The sequence below is a fragment of the Pan paniscus genome, chromosome 1 (genome assembly GCF_029289425.2).
Source record: "Pan paniscus chromosome 1, NHGRI_mPanPan1-v2.0_pri, whole genome shotgun sequence".
NCBI lineage: Eukaryota > Metazoa > Chordata > Mammalia > Primates > Hominidae > Pan > Pan paniscus.
The window spans coordinates 32,683,381-32,704,970 of NC_073249.2; the positions used below are offsets into that span (position 1 = coordinate 32,683,381).

At 36.2% G+C, this 21,590-nt stretch overlaps 1 protein-coding gene across 16 annotated transcripts in view; it reads left to right on the forward strand.

Moving 5' to 3' along the window:
• ESRRG (estrogen related receptor gamma) overlaps positions 1-21,590 on the forward strand; it is a 597,527-nt gene that overhangs the window by 379,052 nt on the left and 196,885 nt on the right. Inside the window, exons 2-4 of one of the 16 annotated variants that reach the window (XM_055108079.3) lie at positions 2,139-2,314; positions 2,754-2,872; positions 9,888-10,015. The exons of the other annotated variants lie outside the window; for them this stretch is intronic. Of the exons in view, the coding sequence (XP_054964054.1) occupies positions 9,945-10,015 (71 nt within the window). The 5' untranslated portion in view covers positions 2,139-2,314; positions 2,754-2,872; positions 9,888-9,944. The remainder of the gene's footprint in view (positions 1-2,138; positions 2,315-2,753; positions 2,873-9,887; positions 10,016-21,590) is intronic. 16 annotated transcript variants of the gene reach the window in all.

Genomic DNA, 21,590 nt, shown 5'->3' on the forward strand with positions numbered 1-21,590 from the left:
TTGTACTTTGTAAGGTCTAGGAAACCTTAGCTAATAAAATAATTTCCATTCAGAGTTTTAGCACACACATCTCTCCACTCTACTTTTTCTTTCCAGAAGTGACACATGTTTCTTGTCCTATGATTTGGACAGTATTTCTCAGTATTTTCCAAATGTGTTTTCTAATCAATTATCCAGGATTTTCCAAAAGTATCTTCCACTCAATTATCCAAAACTATTGAATTGAGAGAGTTTAGATTTATTGAGTGTTGTATATATGTGTGTATATACACAAATTTCCCCTTATAATGTTTAAAAATAATTTTAAATGTTTGAGGGAAACTTGCTTTTGATGTTTTGATTTCTTCAAATGATATGTCATTTTAATTTATGACAATGCATGTATACTTGGAAGGTAACTTACTGAGGCAAAACAATGAAAGAAAAGGTACAGTTTTAAAGAAATTGGCTTCTTTCTGGTCAGTTAAAGTCCATTTCAGTATACTGGCAAAGATCTATATGTGCATTTGAATGTAGCTATAAACCACGCAACACTAACAATTAGAAATACAACCTATGGCTATATGGAATTCTTTCAAACAATATAGAAAAGGAAAACACTTTGTTTTGGCATTTAAAAAATTTTAAATACCTATTAAATTGCCAAAACTTACAGGGAGCCTACTTCAGATTAGATTAAATTCTAAAAGAAGAACTGAAAAGTACATTTATATTTTAATTATAAAAAATAGTCTTTGTCATATATATTCCTCTGTGACTTCTCATTTTTCTTTGAGTGAAACAAAATTTCATATATACTTTTCATCATTTTGGTTGGAAGTACACATTATGTGTAATATGCTTTGGCAGGACTTACCTAGCCAAAGAAAACAAATTAATATTGGGCATACTGAGGGCTGTCAGGCATATCACAGACATGTCAATTTAACTTTGCTTCATTATACACCTTTTCTGCAAACAGTTGGCTAAGATGGTACTAAATAAAAGGGAAGCTACCAATAAATTCTCATATCAGATTGATGGCTAGTATAAATGTAATGAAAAAACAGCTTGCTTGCTTACTTATCTTTAAAAATGAACTGCAGGAATACAGATAGCATAGATAGCAATAAGTTTCCAAGAAAAAAATAAATTAGGTTCATTTAAATTTTTCTACTACCTTGAAAGTAAAATAGGTTTAGAAAGACAAAAGTCTCTGAAGTGGTGAACCTCAGTGGCTCTTATTTATGAAGTAAATAAAAACTTGAAGAAGTGGAGAATCCAAAGGAACATGGACAATCCACCTTTATCAGGGGACACCTCTTTTTGTTGCACTTTGCATATGTTTTCTGGAAAACAAAAAAATCTTACGCTTTCTTTTTGTATGGCATATTCAATATGCAAAAACAAAAGAAAATTAAAATATAAATTAAGAACTTATGTACAGAAAATAGGCAGAAGCACACTAAATTCTTTTTTTTCCATGATCACAACAATACCTTTGTAAATGATAATTCCTTTTTCATCTACTCTAGAAAGATTTTACTCATTTTTCATGGCTTTTGAGAATTTGAACAAAGGATTCATTAAAGAAATATATATTTTTTTCATACTCACAATGTGAGTTAAAATATCTTAAAAGGATACTTTTCAAGGCAGTTATTATGTAACAATATTTATAAGAACTTATGTTGCTTTGAAAATAATAGTAAATGCATATTAGTCATATATCCAGAACTGCATCCAAAATTAACCAAAATAACAGGTCATATAAAAAATTATAGACTGAGGTACTCATTAAAGAGAAAAAAAATAAACTGTGAGGTTGTTCAATTGATTGCCCTTTGCCCTCCATAATTCCAAATTATCCTAGTACATTAACTTCTCCAAAAATGTAAGATGGGCATGTTAAATTGTATTCATTTTCCCATAAATAAAAGAATATTCTGATAATTTTTAATTTCTTTTCAGCCATTAATCCATTAAAACAGATCAGATATTTTGAGGAGGAATATCATACCCGTAACCAACTGTTCATGACCAAAGAAAGGGAAAGATGTATATGGTTGGTGAGAACCATGTCTTTTTCCTATGAGAAAGTGACTGTATACAGTTGGTGCTGGGTCCTATGAAATGACAAACATCCCTTTTATCCATAGACTTGAATGAGACCTGCCTCATCAGTCATGGGATCATAGTGTCACAGATGGAAAAGCAACCATCAGCTGAATTGTACTGAACTACACACTTGGCTAATTCATCTTATTGCTCTACACATCTAAAGGAAGGCTCATTCTGTTCTTGGAGTCTAGACAGCATCAGGAGTTGGGCTCAGGTGGGAGCATGTGGCCGCCTTTTTCTGTTCTCTCGTAGTCGTTCAGCAAAGGGAGGTGAGGAACAAATGGACAATTTATGCACAGAAGCTCAGGCAGAGATTCTTTCCCAGGGTCAGGAATTTGTTGTTACTCAGTCATTCAAGTAGATTTCCGATTTCTCTTATGCTTTAGAAATGTCATTGTTATCTTTCATGCTCCAAAGTACTACCCGTAAATGATTAGGTGTGTCTTTCAATTCGTATGAGCCATGACCTAGTTTAAGCATTTTTTAATAGATAGAAATGGAGAACAGATCATCTATTTACATTAATGTGAATGATGATTCTTTTTTCATGTCTTTATATTGAACTATTCAGTTGGTTAAGTCTGAAGAATAAGACAAATAATAAGAGGTTAAAAACTCAAATTGTATTTTTTTATTTCTTTATTTTCTTATAGTGAACAAAACTTTAATGTCTAGAGCATTTATGAGGGTTTTAATGATTGGAAAATCTATCCTGAGAATGTGGTCACCATATGTGACAGCCTTGCTTTCTATCTTGTCTTCAGTTTCTGGGGTAAGTTCGGTGATATTGTCTATTGTCTTCCTTTGCTTACATTATAGAACTTCTCTGCTGCCACATTGAGATAACCTGAAGTGTGGGGGGAATGCCTGCTAAGTTCTAAAACACTTTCCTAAACACCTTCCCTTCCTCTATCCCGGCAGTATTTTCCTTTACAATTTCTGTTTCTATTCATCTGTTTTATGAAAGGGTCATTTACTTTGGTAAAAGGTAAGTGCATGATATTCACCCATATTTGCATACAGAGTACACCTGATTTTCCCTCTGAATTCCAAAGAGATTGCCTTCAACTTTTTATATTTGTTTTTCTTTTTGTTTCTGTTTGTAGTGCATTCTAGTTGAGTGCTTTTATAGTGTTTTCTTGATTGTTGTCAGTTTGGGATACTGGAGGCTGACATTTTTGCTAAGTTAATGTCACAGCAGAAATACCTATGGTAAACTGGAATCTGGCTATAGTGCATAGAAGATACAACTTATGTTTGATTGTGTGTAAATACAGTTAGTTAGTTGGGGGTTTATCAGATAGCTTGGCAGAAAGAGAGAGGAGCAGTACAAACTGTTTTCAGTTAACTGTGCTGTTCATACACCTGATAAGACTGAGAGAGCTTTTCGAAATGCTGATAGGCTTTGAATAAGAAAAGAATAATCACTTCTACTGGCACCAGCTTATCAGGAATGAAGTAAAATGCCAACACTGTTACATTAGCAAAAGTAAATGTTTTAGACACTCTGTGCCTTTTTTCATTCAAGTTAAATAGGAGGGGTGCTTTTGAGTGTGCTGTTATGAATAGAGGGATTTATTACCTTGATGAAATTACAGGTGAATATGTTGATAAAAGAAACTTCAGCATCAACAGCAGCTTCTTTGATAAGCAGATGCGTCTCTGCTGTACATTCTCTGGAGAAATTAAGTACTCCTTTCTCCACTCCAATTCTATTAAACATCATTTCTGATGTTAGAAGATGCGGTTATGCCCTATGTCAATCCAGTCTCCCTCTTTTTTCAGCAGATGGGTTACAGGTATTTGAAACTTAGCTGATCAGACTTGTAAAATGCTAGTGTGCTCTGGTTGAATAAGTTAGGGCATCTGTGAGTTGTGCTGAACGAGCAAACTCCTACAGGAGAAATCTTTTTTTTTTTTTTTTTCAAGAAAGGAATGAGATTAATTATAAAGTTAGGATTCTTTAATGAGAAGATAAATGTATTTGTCCAAGTAATAGTCCATCTTAAAGCACCTCCCTTTGAAAAAAGAGATATTGGTTTTTTTCTTCAATACAAACCATTAACTCTCCCAGTTCTGCCATTTTCTCTTCTTTGTAATTTGACGCCTACAAATAATTTGGCGTATTCAGATTTGATAAATGATAGTGCAAGAGCAGATTGATTGATTTTGGATTACTATTGATTACTCTCAATGAGATCACTGTGACACACTCAAATCAATAGTATTCGATTAAGCAAGGCACCACCGTTCTATACATTCAGCAGCAGTGGGGAATTCAGGAACAGAATGTTCACAAGCTGATAAATTGACAAAGCGTTCAGCTTTAAATAGCCCTTTGTTCAGCACTAGTTCCTTAAAATATATTTCATTGGAAAGTTCGTTTTTGCAACTTGGGACCTTTCTGTGGAAGAAAGGTCATCAGTTTAAGGTTTATTAAATTTTAACTAAAAACAACTGGGCTCCATTTAGGTGTAAAATAATTTAAGTACTTACTGCAGGCAACCTTCATGCTTTTAAGCTGTTGCTCAAAGGTTTCATTCTTTTATGAAGATGTCAATTGTAAACATAAAAATGCATCACTGGAAATGTAATGGTTTAAGATTCAACGGAAATAAAAATTCCTGCCCGAGGAAAGCACTATAATCAAAATAAGGTGGTCTTCACTTTCTTCAGAAGTGGGCAAGCTTAGCAGCAGTGGTGGGAGGCAGCAGCAGGTAGCGCACCTTGATCAAGCGCACAGCTGCTTATATTTTTCTCCTTCTCGTCTGAGGGTATTCATCACGTCGCCAATACTACATGCAAAACACTAAATATCATTTGATCTGAAAACCGCCACTACTGCTGATACACTGAAATCTTTTTGTCCTGAGTAAACTTAGAAAGTCGCTGGAAAAAAAATTATCCAGGTCTCAAATCCTTTAGCCAAGGACCTCAAGGATAAGATTTTCTATCATATTCCATTATTGTGCAGTCTTGGCACTTGGAATGAAGCATTTGCTCTTCCGTTATATAGCATTGCTAAGTGGCTTCACCAAAAGGGGACCATATAGTAAACACTCCATTGAATACGTAAATGTTCTTACATGCAAAAAACTTCATTTCACATGAAATGTTTACCACTAGGGCCTATGTACCCAAGACTTTAATAGGTTCCAGTCTTAAAATAAACTTAGATAAGTTCTCTCATTTTGATATTAATTAAAAAATTGATGTGGCTTTCTGAGGGAAAAAGGAATAGGAAGGTCAAATTTGAAATCATAAAATTCCTTGATGAAACATCAGACTTTTTTGAATGAAAGCAAGGTAATAGAATTCTAATTATATTAGAAAGAATCATGTGAAGTTGCCATTTTTGTAGGTCAAACAATGGTCAAATATCAGTAATTTCATATGATTCAACACAATAATTGAATTTATTTCTCTACCATTCATATTCCATAATCAAATTGAAAGCAACAACTTTTTTAAAATTATTTTTCTGATGGGCTGTCACAGATGATGGGAGACACATGAATTCTATCTACAATTATACCAAGTATATTATAATATCATTTTTAGCAACTTTTTTTCTCTAACATCATTACAGAGCTGCCAAGTATAAAGTATTGTACACACTGAAAAAGTTTACATTTATCTGATATGCCTTCTGTGGTTGCTTAGCTTCTTTTGAGAATCCATGTAAAATTTGCATCTGCTGAGGAAGACCATGTCACAAATGCCAGAGAAACCTCCTATTAGAACACAGTAGTGACCTAGGAAGAGCACATTGCTAAGGGTAAAGGGTTTCAAAACAAATTGGGGAAAAGATACCAACACCTCAAATATTTCATCCTCACATTCATTCGTTAAGAGAACCTTAATATGCTAGTTAGTGCTTTTTGTGCTTCCCCCAGAGAAGTATTAAAACTGTGCTCCATGAAATCTGCACCGCTGTGGAGCGGGCAGCTGCAGAACTCCCCGAGTTGGCAGTGGAGCCGAGGATGCTTTATTGGCTATTGCAGTCAGGAAAGGTGCTCCAGGAGTTGTAATAAAATGATCCCAGAGCCACCATTTGACCCCCAGATGTGCAGCTCCTATTGGAGCTGTCCTGCAGTGGCCAATAGGAGCTTTCCTTGCCCACCTGCAGCAGAACCTGGCTCCCAGATAGGAAGGAAATTGGCTCGGTCGATAGGTAGGAGGGAGGGGCTCTGATGCCACCACTAGAAATGTCAGCACAAAGTGCTTCTTAACTTAGGGTCACGTCAGGACTCAGTACGTTTTTCTCATTCTGGGTAAATGCACGACAGCTTACATCTTGTTTCAACGAGAAGGGTGGGCATCGTTTACTGAAACTTGATTGAGCGAATGCCTCTGCCTGGTCCCACTGTCAGTCTTGGAGTTTTCCCTTAGTAGTGCATTTCCCCCCTGTCTGTGGCACTGAATTTGATTTATCGCTGGTACTAAGATCAAAAAAGAAATCATTCCTTTTGATGTTTGCTATTAGGCGCGTGCAGTGCAGCGGGGTGGGGGCGGTGGGAAGAGAGCAGTCTTAGTACACAAGTCACTGTCCTGGCCACACCATGGACACCAATGGCAGAATATATTTATTCTCTGTTCACTTTGGATGCAAAATTCCATGAGTAGAAAGGTTAGCCATGGAGTATTTTAAATGAATAATTATGTTTAAATACAGATTCTTTTGCTAAGGACTCAAAGTAGTGACTCACATGTACACCTGATTACAACAGCATTTTTAAAAACTATTTGCATCAATTTTACCAAAAGACATAAAAAGCTCAGGAATATAAATAACCCAATGGCGGTCAGACTTTTCAAAAAAAGCAATTGGTTGCCTTTTTTTGTTTAGTGGCAAACTTGGGACATTGGAGCCTTATCTGCAAATGACAGGAAAGATTTTGTGGGGTTGTTTCTCTTGTCTTCTGGACCCTGGGCAGGCTTTGTTTCCAGCTCTGTACAGTAGCTTTTGTCCAGCTTCTTCGTTAGTTTTAGTGGGATTTCTCTGAGCAGCGTGAGCCCCAGCCCATCAGCAGGCTGCTAGTCAGCAGCAGGTGTGAACAACATAAAACAGGATTAACACTGAACCGAAGTGTGTACTAAAAACAGAACCCCTGCCTTGTTTTTTAAAAAGACGGCAGGACTGGAAGATAGAAGCCACTCTGGACTTGTACCCGCCTTGTTTACTAAACAGTGTTCAATGGGCTATGTAAATGGCTCTGTTTAGGTGCAGAGAAGGCATGCGAGGGAGCATGCACTCATTTTCTCTTTTTTTAAAACTATAAACTCAAAACACATGCAGAAAATTCTTCTAAGACTCTCAGAAGAGAAAAGCAAAATAAAACAAAAATTAGGTAAATCCTGAACCAGGATTACAGGTTAATATTGCAAAGACACTGTCCTTATTTACAAATTTGGTGTGTTGTATTTTCCAGCTCTAAAAAAAATTATCGTTTCGTTTATTCTAAGATTTTTTTGTGTGTTTAATTATGTGACTTAATTTATATTTTCACCGAGGTCGGCAAACCACAAATAAGTACAATCAGTAATTTCATTAGAGAGTATACGTACTCCCTCCAATTTTTTTTTTTTAAATCAGCACTACCTACATAGGAAAAAAAAGCTGGCAAAAAAATCATAGTTAATAAAGGGGTCTGTATGAATTCAGAAAATGGATTATTGCATTGAGTCATGGCATTTGAGTCACTTTGTGAATATTTTGTTTGGCAAAAAGAAGGGGGGCATTTAAAAGTATGTTTCTCTTTTTAAATTAAACTAATTCTAGTATGTATTAGATTAAAGGTTGGATATATGTTTTCTTTATTAGGTTCAGAATAACATGTATTTTGAAACTTCAGACTTGGCCATATCCAGGAAAAGATCTGAAATAAGAAAATAACAATTTAATTAATTAGAGAAATTGAATATATATATATATACACACACACACACATATATGTCTGTACACACATGCACATACACATAACTCTTCTTTGAACACATGCAAATGTAAGCTTTTTGCATGTATATGTATTGTCATTACACTGATTTCTTTTTTTTAAATTATACTTTAAGTTCTGGGATACATGTGCAGAACATGCAGTTTTGTTACATAGGTATACACGAGCCATGGTGTTTTGCTGCACCTATCAACTCGTCATCTACATTAGACATTTCTCCTAATGCTATCCCTCCCTTAGCCCCCCACTCTCCTGCAGGCCCCAGTGTGTGTTGTTCCCCTCCCTGTGTCCATGTGTTCTTATTGTTTGACTCCCACTTGTGAGTGAGAACATGCAGTGTTTGGTTTTCTGTTCCTGTGTTGGTTTGCTGAGAATGATGGTTTCCTGCTTCATCCACGTTCCTGCAAAGGATGTGAACTCATCCTTTTTTTATGGCTTCACAGTATTCCATGGTGTATATGTGCCACATTTTCTTTATCCAGTCTATCATTGAAGGGCATTTGGGTTGGTTCCAAGTCTTTGCTATTGTGAACAGGGCTGCAATAAACATACATGTGCATGTGTCTTTATAATAGAATGATTTATAATCCTTTGGGTATATACCCAGTAATGGGATTGCTGGGTCAAATGGTATTTCTAGTTCTAGATCCTCGAGGAATCACCACATTGTCTTCCACAGTGGTTGAACTAATTTACACTCCCATCAACAGTGTAAAAGTGTTCCTATTTCTCCACATCTTCTCCAGCATCTGCTGTTTCCTGACTTTTTAATGCTCACCATTGTAGCTGGCGTGAGATGGTATCTCGTTTTGGTTTTGGTTTGCATTTCTCTAATGACCACTGTCATTACACTGATTTCTAACACTCCAAAAATGTGTCCAAATGTAGACATTTATATAAGGTGGATCTATTTGTGAATATAATGTAAACTTAACTAAAAGAATACTATTGAAATGTAAAAAATTAAAATTTTGTTTATAATTCTCTTTCAGTAGCATCTTGGTAATATATATTACTTTTATTATCTTTTATATTCCAGGCTTAAATTGTAATTACATACTAGTTTCTTCATTCTTTATCTACACTTATTCTTTTATTTTTTTAAATGGCTTTTTTTTCTGAGACTTTGCTACTAATTTTATTTTAGAAGTAATATTGCCTACCAGTTTAATTACGACTGTCTTAACACACGTTGAATATACCAAGAATATTCAAATCATTATGAACTACATAAATTCTAAAAATTGTTTCCATTCCACAGTTGCTATCTTAAAAAATTAATCTAACACCACTTGTCTTCCAGTGTATTTTTTCTTAAGAAATGTTTATTCTCTTCTGTTTAGTATTTTTAAGTATCCTCCATTATGTACAGTAATTAGGTTATGGGTACATAGCTTAATGATAGTTAATAAAATCAGAAAATATCAGTTTAAAATTGATTTTGAAGTGTATTCCATATAACCAACTCTCTGGTGTCAAATTAATTGCTTATAGTCTCACATTGCATCAAAAAATATTACATGTGTTCTTTTGCAGTTTTTAAAATCATTAAAGCTATCAATTTAGTGCATTAAACTGCATTTTCTTGATCATTCAAAAGTCTTTGGCTACGTGGAGACACTGTCTTAAGCACTAAGATCTTGAAATGAATGATAAAAATATGTGAATGCATGTAAAACATTTAAAAATGGGATTTTTCATACCTAAGTCTCCAATGTAAAAAGGAGTCAGTCTTCATAAAATAAATTCAGGACTTAAGTAGCTGTAGTTTTACATAAAACTTCAGCAAATTGCAACTTTCACCCTAACTTTCTGGTTTTGGCTTTTTAGAACTGATGTAAAGTTCACATCATGAATGTAATTAGGAATTGTGCATTTAGATCCTGAATGTGGCGAGAATGTGATTGGGGTCTTGGAGCAGTCAAGTCTGATCTGGCCTGTGTTCCTTCAGCTAAAAGGTGGGCCCGATTATTTTTCTTTGTGAAGACTTGATCACCAAAGTTGCCATTAAATCTTAAAATGCTCAACGTTACTTGTATATGGTTTGATTTTTTTAGACTGATTAATGAAAAGAAAAAAAAATGCTTTCAAAGATCATGTAAGACAGTACATTTCCCAGGTAGCAGAGAAGGTAAGAAGGATTTGTTTGAACTCTAGAAGGTTTATGTTGTTTGACTTTGAGGGAAAGGTTTGAATTAGTAAACTCATTCCAATCAAAGTAAATGACTATTGAAAAGTAGTTTTTATAAGAAAACCTTGCCCTTAATCTTGAGATAATCTCACAGCTATTGTCTTTGTCCAGCATTCCTGCAATACTGCCTGGTAGTTCCCAAAAGCCTGGGATTTCAATTTGCCTGAGGACTCAAAGATTGAATTCAAAGCAGTTCTCTGTTTGCAGCATCTCTTCAGTGGATGCATTTTATTTAGGAGTTTTATTTATTTATTTTTGAAGATACAGATTGGTTTGCTCCAGGTCATTAAAATTATTGTCTTTCACATTTTTAGATGTTTTTAATTAGATGATTAGTGAAGTTAGGTAATAAGATTTATATTGGCATCAGTTAAGTTTATAGAAGGATTAAAATCATGGTATCAGGGCACCATTGCCAATCGGAATATGCCAGAAATATCTCGAGAGAGTTTTTGTCAAGTGTTTATGCTCAATTAAAATTTATACTACATGTTACTGAGCGCTTGTCTCAGGATAGCTTGGCATCATGATGTTGTAAGTTTCCAATTGCAAGTGATATGCAATGCAGTTTTTTTGTGTGTTATAGTATTACAGGATTGCAAACTTTGGAAGGGAAATGCCACACTTTTAGAAATGACACCAGAAATATCAGACAAAGAACTATTGCAACGTGGGCACAGCCAGCATTTTCTGCAACATCAAAAGGCTGTAAACATATGATTTTTATCTTTTCCACTCCATATATGCAAAGGACCTTTATGTAAGCACTGCAGACATGAGCTGAGTCATCTCACCTATGTTTTTGCTTCGTTTGTGGGGTTTTTTGCAAAATATTTGTGAACATGCTTTATCCAGCCCCCCACCCCCGCCATAGTCTTTCTGAGTTTTCCCATATCACTCCCTTTGAATTCTCTTCACTTTTTAAAGCTGAGGTGGACTGTTTAAAATGGATGCATTCTTCATCATGTATAGTGCCAGAATGCTTCGGAAACCTTCACCGTAGTCTTAAAAAAGACAAACTCACTAACAAAGCAACAACATGAAACATCAGGGGTTGCTGGGGGTGGGGGACGAGGAGGAAGAGGGCAGCTGGTAATTTATGATTTCTCTAGTATTGCATGTAAAGGATTTGCCAATGCCCCACTTCCACCCCACCCCCAAACTACACACCGCTCAGTGTTAGGATGATGATAATGTACCTGGAAGGAAAAGGCAGTCCATGCCCAGGCAGGCAGCATCAGACAGGGCGCCTTGCCATCTGCCCCACCTGCTGCATTCATGAGTCCATCTGGTGACTGCAATAGCTCATTGTAGGCCTCTTCTGAGGAACATTCGGGCTGAAAAGCAGGCAGTGTGAATTATTTAGGTAGCTAGTATAAATAAATAGAAGGAAAGAAGAAGAGTAACAGGGGAAGGATCTGAAAGAACCTGCTGCTCCCTTGGTCCTGGGTGCTTTGGAATGCTTTAATGCATGAAAGCATTCGATTTGCATATAGATTTAGATGTATAGATCATTGTGCAGATTACAAACCAATGAGTTTTATCTAGATTTAGATAATGCTCAGCCTGTTTTGCACTTCAAATATGGGCAATTCCAGGTAGGGAATCTTTGGGACTTTCAACGTAAGTGTAACTGAAGAAAAGTAATATTTTTGGGTATTGATTTAGCAAAATAAAACAACTGTGTGTCCTTTTGGAAACAGATTTTTTTATAGTGGGGATAACACATTTGACTTTTTAGTGAATAATTTACACAGATTGTGTCCTTTTTTTCCTTACTAGATAAAAAAAAATAGAAAATAATTTCTATGTCAATTATATTCGTTTATGTGGCCATTCAGAATATTTTAGTTGGCTACCATGTACAAAGCATTGTTTTGGATTTTGCATATACATTAATATATACTAACTATTAAATGAAAGTCTTAAAATGTGTAAATCTCTATGTAACTGTGTGTTTTGTGCCTAGATAAACCACATGGACAGGTACCTACTTGATTAGCCCAAAAAAGAAATACTTAAAGCGATTGTAAACTAGAATCAAACAAGTCATTTATACTGAAATGGACACTGTTGCAATTAGGAAAGTTTAAACATACTATTTTTAAAGACTTACTGGTATCATTTTGTATCTAACAAGATAAGTTTACAAAGCTGTAGTGTCATTGTGGTCTAGGAAGAGCTAATTTGTATAAAAATGATTATAAATTGTAAATCAAAGTTTAGAACTGTGAATGGAATTGGTAGCTTCCAGACTTGAATCAAATTTTCCTATTTTTCTTCCTCAGAATCATTCAGAACACAGTATCATTTTGGGCTGTGGGTAGGGGGTTTTATTTAAATTATGATTTAAAAAAATCTACTCCTCCAATTTTTACATTATAGATTAACATAGACATATACGTGTGGATAATATTATATGTTATATCTAGTGATTATATCTTATTTGTTAACTGAGTACCTATGATAAAGTCATGAAAAGAGAATTTGTTTTTTAATATTTCCTCTGGCTCCATATGTACAGAAAGGCATGTGATGTTTTACACTTTAGAATTTACTAGATCTTTTTTTCTTCTCCTTCTGCCTCTTATTTTGGAGAGAGACAGAGTTTTGCTCTTGTCTCCCAGGCTGGAGTGCAATGGCATGATCTTGGCTCACTGCAACCTCTGCCTCCTGGGTTCAAATGATTCTCCTGCCTCAGTCTCCCAACTAGCTGGGATTACAGGTGCCCACCACCATGCCTAGCTAAATTTTTTTGTATTTTTAGTAGAGATGGGGTTTCACCATGTTGGCCAGGCTGGTCTTGAATGCCTGACCTCAGGTGATCCACTCGCCTCGGCCTTCCAAACTGTTGGGATTACAAGCGTGAGCCACCCCACCCAGCCGAATTTACTAGATGTTTAGGGTTAGTTAACAGTATCCCACTTGACTCAATTCAGTTCCAAAGTAAATTTAAAAGATCTGCTTTTTTTGAGCCAGTGAAGTGCTAGCCTTCGTTTAAATAAGCAAGGTCTATATGGGGAACGGAACATACATGAAAATGAATCACATTGCTAACTCAAAAGGTAACCAGTAATCCTTTTCATATTTTTTCAATACTTTTTACTTCAAGAAAATTTATTTATACCCAGCCTTTTCCCAAAAAGTCTTTGAGGTGATTGATTCCTTTTTACCTGCATTTAAAACCATTTTCCAGCACCAAATAAAATGAGATATTTTCCTTACGTCAAGCAACTCTGTAAAATTTAAGGGCCGTCAATAAAATTCAGGTGAGTTAGGCAAGACTGAAGTTTATCCCCCACTCACCCATTCTTTTTTGGCTCTACACTTCCTCCTTTGACATCCCAGCTCTCTCTCTTCCCACCCCCACATTCAACAAAAATCCCACTCCTGCACATACACAAACACACAGAAACATACACACACAAACATACACACACACACACACACATCTATCCAGCTTTGAAAACATGCCATTAAAAAAAGCCATTGTCTATTTTTTCCTTGCAGTTAAAAAAAAAAGCAAAAAAAAAAAAATTACATTTATACAGAATTAGTAACAAAGACCTTCACTTATTCTTAAATTACTTTTTCCTGAAAATCAGGCTACTTCTCACAGAGTCACTGGAACACTGTTTGCTACTCTAGACAGGCAAAGAAGGACAAAGTTGACAGAGACAAAACTTAATTAAAGGTAACCTTTATCAAGCTTTTCCAACATATGGCCCAGGACGGCTTTGAATGCGGCCCAACACAAATGAGTAAACTTTCTTAAAACATTATAAGATTTTTTTGCGTGATTTTTTTTAAAGATCATCAGTTATCATAGTGTTAGTGTATTTCATATGTGGCCCAAGACAATTCTTTTTCCTATGTGACCCAGGAAAGCCAAAAGCTTGGACACCCCTGCACATGTTAGTTGTTGGTTAACTGCAAGAACAGTAGTTGGCTCAGTATTTATTTGACAACTTCAGGGAACATCTATAGATATCTTGAGACTCCTTAGATAAACAAAGTAATTAAATGTTTAAAAAATCTTTTAACTGCATCTATACAAGAATACTTAAGCTTTTTTCTCATTGCCTTGATTGGTTTGTATTCACCACAACTCACAGTGCTGATTTATTATTATTTTTTTAAAATTTAAGACATACTGGCAAGAATCCTCCTGAGCACTCTTTTCTTTCCTTTTTTATTCTGCTGTTAGGGTATTAGAATTTCTCTGATCGAATATGGACAGGACTAGAATACTAGAATAATTCACATGTACATGATTTCACCAACTCATGTGCTTGAGTCAACTTTGCCTGGAATATCTTTTTTTTTTTTTTTTTTTTTTTTTTTTTTCTGAGGCAGAGTCTTGCTCTGTTTCCCAGGCTGGAGTGCAGTGGCGTGATCTCAGCTCACTGCAACCCCGCTTCCCTGGGTTCAAGCGATTCTGCTGCCTCAGCTTCTCGAGTAGCTGGGATTACAGGCATATGCCACCATGCCTGGCTAATTTTCTTTTTTTTTTTTTTTTTGTATTTTTAGTAAAGATGGGGTTTTGCCATGTTGGCCAGGCCGGTCTCGAACTCCTGACCTCAAGTGATCCACCCATCTCGGCCTCCCAAAGTGCAGGGATTACAGGCATGAGCCACCACACCTGGCTTGCCTGGAATATCTAATAACTTACTTTATCCTAAGATCACATAAAACATATATTTGTTTTGTTGGGGGAAGCCTAGAGTGGGTTTATTTTCATAAAATGGGAACTGAAACTTAGTAAATGAGCATGAATCAGCACAGCCTACTGGCTGTGAATGTCTCTTTTTGGCCTCTTATAGATTTCTTTCTTCACCCTCTCTCATAAGACTAGAGAATCTATAATCTGGATGTTAATTTTATTTTTATTTGATCAGCGTTTTCATCAAAGGTGTTATTTAAAGGAATAAATGTCACCTTTTAAAGAAAGCTATGGTCTAACTATATGTAAGAAATTTTAAAAGGGAGATATTATAATTTGTCAAGGAGATACCCAGAAGAAAATTAATTAGCAATAACTACTTGCTTTTAAGAATTCTGACTTTATAATTACCTAGCAAATTGGTAAGTCTAGTGATTTCATTAGAACCAAAACATAAATAAAACAAATGTGAATAAAAGCCTTTTTGTAATATATATTTTAAAAGTAAATCTCCTTTTAGTGGTTCTTCTTGAAATTTGCCATTGACAGTTTAGTCAAATCAGCCATATTTATGATAGTCTGGCTACTTTAAATACTGCTCTCTAATAGCAGTTATGGTGTTTTTAATTATATGGGATAAGTAGCAAATAGTAGCATCCATGTTGCTTCTTAATAGCCTCCCATAAAGAACTTCATTATCAAATTCAGAGGGAAGAAGGGGGATGCAATAATAAATCATGGGCATTTTTATGGATTCATAAGTCAGGAGGTAAGGTGACCATTTGGGGTTTCCCCAAAGCAAGGCTAATAAATAGGGTGGTATTTACTTAAGCACTGAAGACAGTCAGCATGGCCTGGTGATCTTTTGTTTTGGGATGTCACAGCTGGTCCAGGCATAATGTCAGATTCCTTTGTTTTCTTAAGACATATAGATTAAAACCTAGTTGTATTTGCAGGAGAGAACCCCTGGCGAGAGAGGAGACAGGTCTGCTGATGAATGCAAACAGAAGGAGCAGCATCTGTGCATAGAGGAACGAAGCAGTTAAGAGAAATCTATCAGGTCCTTTCTGCTACCATTTCCTGACAGGATCTCACAGAATGTCAGACTGTTAATCTCAGGGTCATACAGTAAGGATGATATTGGGTGCAGGTTTTAAAAATAATGCACTTTATTTTGGGAAGCAAGATAGTGTGGTGCAGACTATGAGTTTGAAAGCCAGAGAAATTTATGCTACTGCTTAAAGGATGTTAAGTCTAGCGATTTCATAAAATAGCATGCAAAAAATGCTTGGCAAAAGCAGGCACTCAATAAATATTTCATACCCCCCCAAACTCCGCAAACTTGCTCTTAATAATGGGGTTGTTAATAGCACTAGAAGGAAAGTACAAAACTGAGATTTTACTTCTCAAAGCCAAATTAGCTTCTTACCTCAACCGACAAGTTCTGAAGTCGAAATGAGTCATAATAAGGATTAGTCAGGGAAGCTTGAATTGAACCTATTTCTCTTGCATGTGTGACTCCTTATCAGCCTCACACTACTTATAATTGCTGGATTCACTTTCTGAAATTAGCAAAGGGGGAAAGCAAAGTAAAGACAGAAACCTAGCCACTCACTGGTTTCTTCTCTGCCTAGAGTGTTAGGGTAAGAATAGGACTATGAAAATATAATATTTTCTGATATTAAAGGAAATGTCAAAATAAAACTATAAGTCACCTACTAAGGGTACTAAAGGAGAAAGTGTAGACTCTAGCAGATTACACTGAGATTAAAGATATTTGAAGAGGTTCTCATCTTCAGTTTCTCCTATCTTTTGAAATGCATAGGAATACCATCTTTCATACTAATCCAGTAAACAGTACTATCTGGCTCTGATGTTAGGAGGCCTTTACGAGCCTTGTTACCAGTAGTACGAGAGTCCAGCTTATATGTTTAAGAGTGAGCAAATGAGTGCGTAAGTGTGTGTGTTTGTGTATGTGTGTGTCTGGTCCTTAATCTATTTCAGGTGAGTTTCTTGAAGGACAGGTTAAATCAACTGAATGAGCTGATTTTATCATCCTGTGGTGATTTTTTATTTATCTGATAAAATGCTTAGAAAGTAATTAATTTGTCACGGAAACATCTTGCTACTGTATATTTGCTGAATGTGTGATAATATTGCCATGATACAGGTGGGAAAATGAAGTTTTTTAAAAGTGAAAATAGCCAGAGTCTTCCTATATTTCCATCAGCTCATTTTTACTCAGACTTCCCTCTTTAAAAACAACAACTTTGCAAGACTCCCCGCTTAATAGTTAAGCGAGGTATCTAAGCTAGTGAGGTTAAAAAAAAAAGGTGCGGGGCTGCGGGGAGTATAATAGAAGCAGCGGAGATGAGGTAGTAGATGTTGGTGCTTCGTTCTCTCTCTCTGGACCAACGATGACTGATACATCCATTAAATTTCAGCCCAGGCTGATTGACTGAGTGGATTTATATAAATTAAAAAATGCAGGTCATATACCTTTTCTGATAGACTGTAAATGAGAAATAGGAATTCCTTTAAACCTCAAAGGAGGAAACCCATAGGCGAGGCTTTCTAGTCAATAAAGCTCTACAGCGTCACTCTTCTTGCTGTGTTTGTACAATAAGTTTTAGTTAATAGACAAATATTATGCCAGCCTCTCCCTGACTCTTTCAGCAAGAGGTATTTTGTAAATTAACTCACATGGTGTTGAAGGTTTTCCAGCTTTTGTTGCAGTTTGAACTCCTGCATTTTAGACATGAAGGGGGCAGAAATCATCCCTCGCTCCATTTTTTTTCAGTGTAACAAGTGAAAATGGCATTAGTTAAGGAATAGTGACTTTTATTCACACCCATTCTCTCAGCTCCATGTCCATTTGTCCATTGGAATGAGCCACTTATCATTCTTCCAGGTTTTTCCTCTTTCAACATCAAGAGTTATGAAAAGAAAATTCCATTTTTTTCTGGCCCTCCATGACAGGCAGACTGAAGATTGTGGTCATTTGGTTTAAAAACATATCCATCATTACCAGCCGGCAGGTTATTATGATGTCTCCTTTGAATATATGAATTTCATACCCTGCATGTTGGAAGTCTAAGAATGCCAACTTTTTAGATAAATAGTTATCCCATTGGTGATGTACAGCACACTGTTGCCATATTTTCTCACTTTTACAGCATTCTTGCCCTTATCACCCATAATATAAATCTTTTGCTTTCATATTTAATAAAACTACTAGGTAACAACCCCCTGTACTCAGTACAATCAACCAATCACACACCATCATTTGGCTATCATTTGTTTTCTTGTGGCAGATATTTTAGTAGCTCTATAGTTTAAATGTGACAGCATATTTGATACAGTAATGCAGGTAAATAAGCAGATGACCTTATGTACGTGCTGGCGATGGCCTCGGCACGCAGCCCTCAGCCTCGTGAGGTTCCAGGGATAGAAAGATAGATGAATGAATAAAGTTCACAACATCAGTCAGCATTATAACCTGAACTGGCTAATCTGTCAGCCAAAATTTGGAGAGTGGAGAGAAATATGTACATGTGGGCGTAGGCTAGGATGGAAGTCGCCATTTTTCAAGACATTGTTTTTCCTAAAGCTCAGTTCCCTGAGGCACAGACGCTTTGGTTCCTTAGACACTGGAGAGAGGCATCTCTTCGATAGAGGTTTCTGAAGTGATGAAACCAAACTCCTTACTTCATTTCCATTTCTTTCTCTGACACCCCGTTAGTTTATTTCTTACTATCGAAACCATCATATTGTTTTTTTAATCTGTAAAGGTAATGCCTCTATACTGACCGTTGCTTACTGTTTGGTTTGTGATTTTCCCATTAAAAAAGAGGCTTAGTTATGAGCAGAGTTTGCATGGGGACCTATGTGCTCCAGGAGGAAACTTGCAAATTTTTTTTTTTTTTTTTTTTTGAGACTGAGTCTTGCTCAGTCACCCAGGCTGGAGTGCAGTGGCGTGATCTCGGCTCACTGCAAGCTCCGCCTCCCGGGTTCACGCCGTTCTCCTGCTTCAGCTTCCCGAGTAACTGGGACTACAGGCGCCCCCCACCATGCCCGGATAATTTTTTTTGTATTTTTAGTACAGACAGGGTTTCACCATGTTAGCCAGAATGGTCTCGATCTCCTGACTTCGTGATCCACCTGCCTCGGCCTCCCAAAGTGCTGGGATTACAGGCGTGAGCCACCGCGCCCCGCCAAAACTTGCAATCTTATACATCTAACTAGTTAGCTAATATGTAACATTGGCCAAGTGTTTCATGAGATGGATTGCACTAATTTTTCCTTTCCCGTTTTCCCTCAATAATTCCTACTGAGCATTGGATAAGAACAATAAATATCCCTGCCATGTCTAGTTCCCTTCTGGAAACTGAACAGATGAACTGTCAACATCTTAGGGGCAAACGGAGGGGACAGGGGCTTAAGTCTCTAGGGTGTGGCCAGCAGCTACTGAGGCTGAGAAGTGTTCACACCGTGGATTGTTAAAGGAACTCCACAGAGAAGTTTCCATGGCTCTTGGTTGAGACTATGCCTTTATTCATAGTAGTCATTTTTATTTCCAGAAGTAGTGACAGATAGGTTTCACACTATCTTGATCTTGTCTTATTTTCCTTGTGTTTAGTGGCTAAGATGGTTGAATGTAGCTAAGCAGTTTTAGAAGTTGTCTCCACATTTTCCCCTGACCTGTGTTAAATTAATTGTTATCCACATGGAATCTGATGGAGGGCTCTAACCTCATTAGTTTCTTGCATAACTTCCACACAACCTTAATTCTTAGCATGGCTATTTTGACCTTCCCTGAAATTCACCACATTTTCCTTTGGAAAAAGACCTCATTATCACAGCTAGCACCATGCCTTGTGCTTCAAAGATACTCATAGAAGATCTGTGTGTTGACTGAATTAAAACTGCTATAAACACCTAGCATAACCTCTTAATCTCAGGTACTGAGAATTAAGGAAATCATTTGGTATAACATTGTGTAAATTGATGAAAGATTGGTAAAACTCAGACTACATTACTAAAGTGCTTAAACAAACACAAATCACAACAAATCTCAAAAATTGAATAACTTTTTGTGAGTATTCCAGGTAAGTTTGGATTTGTATTACAAAATCAGATGCAGATTTTAATACTTGATTATTCCAAAAATTAAAAATGATATTTTGGGCCAGGTGCAGTGGCTCACGCTTGTAATTCCAGCACTTTGGGAGGCCAATGCGGGTGGATCACTTGAGGTCAGGAGTTTGAGATCAGCCTGGCCAACATGGAGAAACCCTGTCTCTACTAAAAATACAAAAATTAACCAGGCATGGTGGTGCACGCCTGTAGTCCCAGCTAGTTGGGAGGCTGAGGCATGAGAATCGCTTGAACCCGGGAGGTGGATGTTGCAGTGAACCAGGATCATGCCACTGCACTCTGGCCCGGGCAACAGAGTGAGACTCTGTCTCAAAAAAAAAAAAAAAAGATATTTTGTTCTACAAATTTGTAGTAGTACTTTAATTTTGCATAATGCTTTAAGCTTTTCAAAAGATTTGATACCTATTTTATCTTGTGAGTCTTAACATTTCTTTACATTAGATAGGATAGGTATTAGTACCCCATTTTATTTAACAGATGACTGAGGCACAGTGAGTTAATTTATATTAATTATACATTTTAATACAGTTAATTAATGACAGCAACTATTTGGCCAGGAAGTTCTACCTAATATCTAGCTCCAGTTTTCCATGGTGTGAAATAAGTCAGCTTCTCCTTATTAGAAGACTCTAATTCTGTACCAATTAGGGAGTAACTATGATATAAATAATCTTAGTATGTTTTATTATCCTATGATATAAATAATCTTAGTATTTTTTAAGTTGCTCTGTAATTTTGACTTTTCAACACTATTATTCTTTGTTCTTGGGCATTTATGAAGGACTAAGTTACCTTTTTTGTTTTTATTTTAATTTGGTCACAGTTTTGTTATTTTGGGGTCAAACAGTCAAGACAGGTACATCATGGCACTTACTGAGTATACAGTTGTTTAAGAAAATTAAAGAATAAAAAAATCTTTAGAAGATTAAAGTGTTAAACATACGTATGTCTACAGTTGACATATTAAGTTGGCTGCTATAAAATATTGATATTAAATCTTTGAGGTACAGCATTTTGTAGTGCAGAGTGAAGAATTTCAACAGAAAATTTAAGTTTGTTTCTGGTTCTACTACAGCTTTCTTTCCTCATCTGTAAAATGGAGATAACACTCATCTTACAAGGTTGTCTTGAGAACCAGTAGGGTTGTAATTTTTTTCCCTCAGAGAAAAGAGAAAGAACAAACTTTCCATATATCTTTTTGGGACATATAAAATTATATCAGTATTTCTTAAGAACATTATTTTGAGAATTCACCATACACTGTGAGATGTGGTGGCAGAAGAGAGAACCATCCAAGCATCTATGCCAGCATCTCCAACGATCTAGGTTGGTGTAAATACACTTTAGGATGTTCTCATAAGGAAATTGCCTAACAGTAACTTTCCCAGAACATATCCTTGTTGATAAATAACACATGGCTGTATACATGCAATGCTTAATGCTTTGTGAGTCCCCATGCTAACCACCTTTTCACACTGGTGAAATCTTCATGATCTTGACTTCATGGTATCTAGAATCAGAT